This window comes from Cyprinodon tularosa, unplaced genomic scaffold, assembly GCF_016077235.1.
Source record: "Cyprinodon tularosa strain WSP-4 unplaced genomic scaffold, ASM1607723v1 ctg1210, whole genome shotgun sequence".
NCBI lineage: Eukaryota > Metazoa > Chordata > Actinopteri > Cyprinodontiformes > Cyprinodontidae > Cyprinodon > Cyprinodon tularosa.
The window spans coordinates 80,754-85,644 of record NW_024038016.1 but is presented as its reverse complement, the minus strand read 5'-3'; the positions used below and the strand labels follow the sequence as shown (position 1 = coordinate 85,644).

The window sequence follows — 4,891 nt, the reverse complement described above, 5'->3', positions numbered from 1 at the left end:
AATTTATCGCAGGAAGTTTTTATTTATTGGTAATGACCGTTTTTTTTATATATGAAATCATATTTAATATTTCTATATTTTAATACTTTAAGATCTAATTGAAATAGAGAACATAAAGCAACCAACAGAAGCACATTTAAAGATGGAACCGAGAGAAGCGGTGATGTGTTTAAATCAACGTGACGGATTCAAAAATATATTAAAACTTAAGATTTTCTTTTTAAATAAAAAAAATACATTAAAAAATTTCAGATTTAATAAAGAACCTAAATTGATCTGAAATCTGAAGGAAAATTTATCTGCTGTTGATGAAAGGAGCCGCTGATCCACAGGTTGCAGCGGCTTTTAAAAAACATTTTTATTCACTGTTTTAAAATTCTGCTGATTCTATTTTTACATTTAAACACAAAAATTTATCTTGGTAAAATTAATCTAGTTTAAAAATAAACGAAATAAAGCTAGAAAAATTATTCAGTAATTGTCGCAAAAAATGATTAATGTTCATGAAAAAATCATCAGCAGACAGAAATAAATTAATCTTATTTTTTAAATATGTTTTTAAATTTTTACAGAAATGATGGAAGCAGAAAGAAGCAACCAGAACGCTTCCCGTTTGGTTCTGGATGAGGAGACACACATGCGTCAGAAACACTGAGTCCAGCAGCATGCAGACAGCCGGCCCCACTAACGGCCCGACAGCGGTTCTGGTTCCGGTTCTGGTCCGTCTGGATCATTTGGACCAACGGAAAATTTCAGTTCTGAACAAAAAAAACAAATTAAAATTCGTTTTCAATCAGTTTCAAGTCTCTGCGTCGAACCTTTGTCCAGGAACCGCAGGAGGTCAAAGGTCTCCGCATTAATGAACCCGCAGTTTTCCACGCACGGCGTGTCCTGATCAGTGCACCGCCACCGTGGACTGCAGCGCTTCTGCGGGGGCGGCCGGGCTGCTCTGCGGGGAGGTCGGGCTCAGGGACCGCGGGGAGTGAGCCAGGAAGGCCGGGATGTGAGCGGGCAGGCCGGGCGCGGGTTTGATGGGCACCGGGATGGCGGGCAGAGTCTGGCCGCCGGGGCACAGCGTCTTTAGCGGCATGCCGTAGGCCGAGTAGTCCCCGGCGGCCATGGAGATGGGGGCGGCGGGGTCCATCACGCCCGGCCCGTACATGTGCGGCCAGGCCGGGCCCAGCTGGTTGTGTAGCGGGTACCCGGCGGTTGGGAAGGGAGTCAGGCCGCCCGGAACCTTGTACTCTCTGGCGATGATGTTCTCGATGGCGAACGGGTGCTTGAAGCTGGACGGCTGCGTCACGGTGCTCAGCCCGTAGCCGGTCTGGACCTGCGGGAGGTGCGCGGCGGCGTGCAGCGCGCTCAGCCGCAGCTTGGCCTGCTGCTGCAGGTAGTGCGCGGCGTCCTGCGGCTTGCTGGGGCCCAGCGGGTCCGTCACCTGCACGCCGCCCACCTTGAAGCGCTTCCTGCGCCGCAGAAAGCTGCCGTTCTCGAACATGTCTCCGCAGTTCGGGTGCAGGGCCCAGAAGCTGCCCTTCCCGGGCTGGTCCGGCCTGCGCGGGATCTTGATGAAGCAGTCGTTGAAGGAGAGGTTGTGGCGCAGGGAGTTCTGCCAGCGCTGCGTGTTCTCCCGGTAGTAGGGGAACCGGTCCATGATGAACTTGTAGATCTCACTGAGGGGCAGCATCTTCTCCGGGCAGCTCTGGATGGCCATGGCCGTCAGAGAGATGTAGGAGTACGGAGGCTTCTGGTCGCTGTAGGTGTTCCTCCCGGGCCGAGGCATTGTCCCGAACCGACCTGGACCAACAAACGGGCCGAGATGTCTTCAGTCTCAGAGTGTCCAAAGTTTCACCAACTCCTTCAGATCCTCACTGCGTTTTTACGCACAGCCGCGCGCCGGGCTGCTGGGTGGCGCTGCTCATGGCTCCGTTTGAGCTGGAAAATGAGGCTCAGAATTTAAGTTGTGAAAAAGTTGGAGGTGAAGCGAATATCCTCCTCCTCCTCCTCCTCTCTCTCTCCTTCCTCCAACGGGTCACCAACAGGTGCAGCGCGGGGTTCCGTCTTCTCTCTGGCCGCTGCTGCGCTGCGCTACGCGGCTGTCTCCTCCTCCATGTCCCGCTCTCTGCTGCGCGCTTCGCTCCTCCTGCTGCTGACAGGAGAGGAGCTCCATTAATGGGACACTTTTCCACAGTCACGTGACCGCAACGCACTGGGGAGGAGGTCGCCGCGTTAGTCTTGGCACGCGCACATGAACGCGCATGGAAGGAGCATCAGCGGGAGCTCCGATCGATCAGAGGAGCCTGATGTCGGGGAGGAGCCGCGCCGCGCTCCGCTGTGGAAACCTCTCACGCACGGTGGGAGCGTGGGAGCGGGTGTGTGCGTGTTTTGTGCGTGGGCTGCTGAGGGCCCCATCTAATTTGCTGTGACAAATAGGTCCGCTGAGAGCTGCTGTTTCATTGCTTTATTCTAGGAACGGAGGTGAGGCGGCGGAGGAAGAGGAGGAAGAGGAGGAAGAGGAGGACTCAGGTAAAAAAAAAAAAAGGTGAAAATATCAAAACATAAATTTATTGGTTTTATTTTAATTAAGAAATATTTTTCTAAATATTCCATTTTTGTCCTTGAAATTATCTAAACGGATCATTTGGTTTCAGGCGCAACTTCATTTGTTTTATTCTTTTATTCTGCGCTAAATCTGCGTGTGAAAAAAAAATGAGCTTTTATTCATTTATTAATTATTCTAAAAGAAAAAAATGTTTTGGTTTATTTTCTGGTTTATTTTCTAATGGATTCAATTTTTAAATGTTTTACAAATATTTTGAGGTTTCTGCAATTTTGTTATTATTATTATTATTATTATTATTATTGTGCATAATTAGTAATTGGAATATACAGTAAAGAGCATCAAAATAGAGACAAAATTTCATGTTATACTTTTAAATGTAAATTTAAATTTTAAATGTAAATTTTAAATGTAAATTTATAACCTTCGTCTTTTTTTTTCAGTTTTTAGAAATCTGGTTTTTAAAAGTTTTTTTTAGCTTAATTGTTTTCTTGGATCAGAATAATTTTCTTGGTGTTTGTGAAAAAGCAGCAGATGGAGGATTAAAGAAGATGAAGAGGAGAATAAAGGGGGGGGGGGGTTACATCAACCCACTTTAACACGTCTGACCTTTGACCCGGGCGCTGCTGCAGTGACAAAGAGACGCGATAAAATTCCCATTAATTTATTTTTATTATAGAATCATTTTTCATTTTTATGTCTGTTTATTTTCTTTGCTTTAATGTTGTTATAAATTTATTTTAAATGTTTCCAGATAAATGTAATTGTTTTCTAAGCGATGTGGTTTTATTTCCTGTCATTTTAATGCAGTTTTTTTTATTTTTAATTGTTGATTAATTCTGAAGTTGATTCTTTTTTATTAAAGCAGTTTAAGAAATGTCTTTAATTTTGGTTGAATAAAATAAATGTAAAAATTAAACAACTTTTATTCTTTTAATTTACTGCTCAGTTTTCGGATACTCCTTAAAAACAGGCAGATAAACCATCAGCGGATTGAACTGGTTTAACTGGTGAAAGTTTTTCAGAACAAACAGCAGACTGTGTTTACACAAACAGAAAGTAAATATTTCTTCTGAGCCAATGAAGTCAGCCCTCTGATTGGCTGCTGAACAACCAATCAGAGGGCTTCACTCATGTCAGTTGAATTTATTTTTTCTATGGAAAACATCTTCAGCCTCGTGACTCCGCCTCCTCAACAGGAAGTTTCATTTATTCATACAGAAGCAGAAGCTCCAGTTCAACACTGGAGCAGAAAAAATTGATTAAATTGGCCTCTGATTAAAGAACCTTGTTGTTATTTTTAATTTGCACTCCTTGTCATTTGGTAAATGTTGCAGTGTTAAGGTAATATTTTAAGATTCTCTGAATTAGTGTTAAATTAGATCTCTACAAAGTGGATATTTGACTCCAGTTGTTGTTTTAATAAGAGTCACTTTGATGCATATTTAACACAGAGCAATTAACTGAATCATCTCCAGAATATTGTTGGTGCAGCAGCTGCTTCATGCTCTGCTCCTCTAGATGTTAACCTACATCTTTCAGAAACGTTTCTCCATCTGAACCAACCTGTGACTGAAGCTCAGCTTCAGCTACTTTCCTTTACTTTCAGGAATGAATCTGCGGCACAACAGGAAGTGTCCTGGCATCAATGTCTGCACTAATTAAATCTTACTCTTAGGATCTATTGTGAGCTTTTAAAAACAAAACACCGGCTGACAAAATGAATGAGGATCTTCATCACCAAACTGATCATTTTATATGAATTCATTAAATTCATGTTTGGATTTCAGAACCAACTTTCTGTGTGGGTTGTGAAAGTGGTGGCGCCCCGCCTCTGCAGTATGATGTACTACATACAGCTCATAACCAACAGGGAAAAGTCCCATTCTTCCCACAGACATTGAACTCAACACACTTTTCATCTGAGTTTCAGTTTTTCAGGAAGCTAATTATCTGAATCTTTCTCTTGAGGTCAGATGTTAAATCTTTGACGGCTTTATGCTGTTGGCTGCAGGTCCGATACCCGACTCTGCTCTACGCTCCACCTCACTCACCATTCAGCAGAACACGACTCCAATTAAAGCACAGATTAAGCAAAGTGGAGGCTGATTAGTTGATGAGCAGCAGAGATGATTGTGTGGATCATTACTCCACAGATGGATCATCTCCACTGTTTGACGCCGGTTCTGGTAGAACCAGCAGAATCTTCAATAGAAGGTTTCCTGAACCCAAACAAACTGGGTTCATCAGAACCTCTGGTTCTGATTGCCTTTACAGGAACCTCTGTTTGCTCTCCTAGGAGCTTCACACGATTCTTCACTCTGAGGTCTC

At 43.8% G+C, this 4,891-nt stretch overlaps 1 protein-coding gene across 1 annotated transcript; it reads right to left on the bottom strand.

The window, feature by feature from the left end:
* Window positions 1–476: 476 nt before the first annotated feature.
* LOC119777044 (forkhead box protein B1-like) lies at window positions 477–2,225 on the bottom strand. Its single transcript, XM_038275792.1, has one exon. The coding sequence runs from the start codon at window positions 1,781–1,783 to the stop codon at window positions 896–898; it is 888 nt and encodes a 295-aa protein (XP_038131720.1). The 5' UTR covers window positions 1,784–2,225; the 3' UTR covers window positions 477–895.
* Window positions 2,226–4,891: the final 2,666 nt, after the last annotated feature.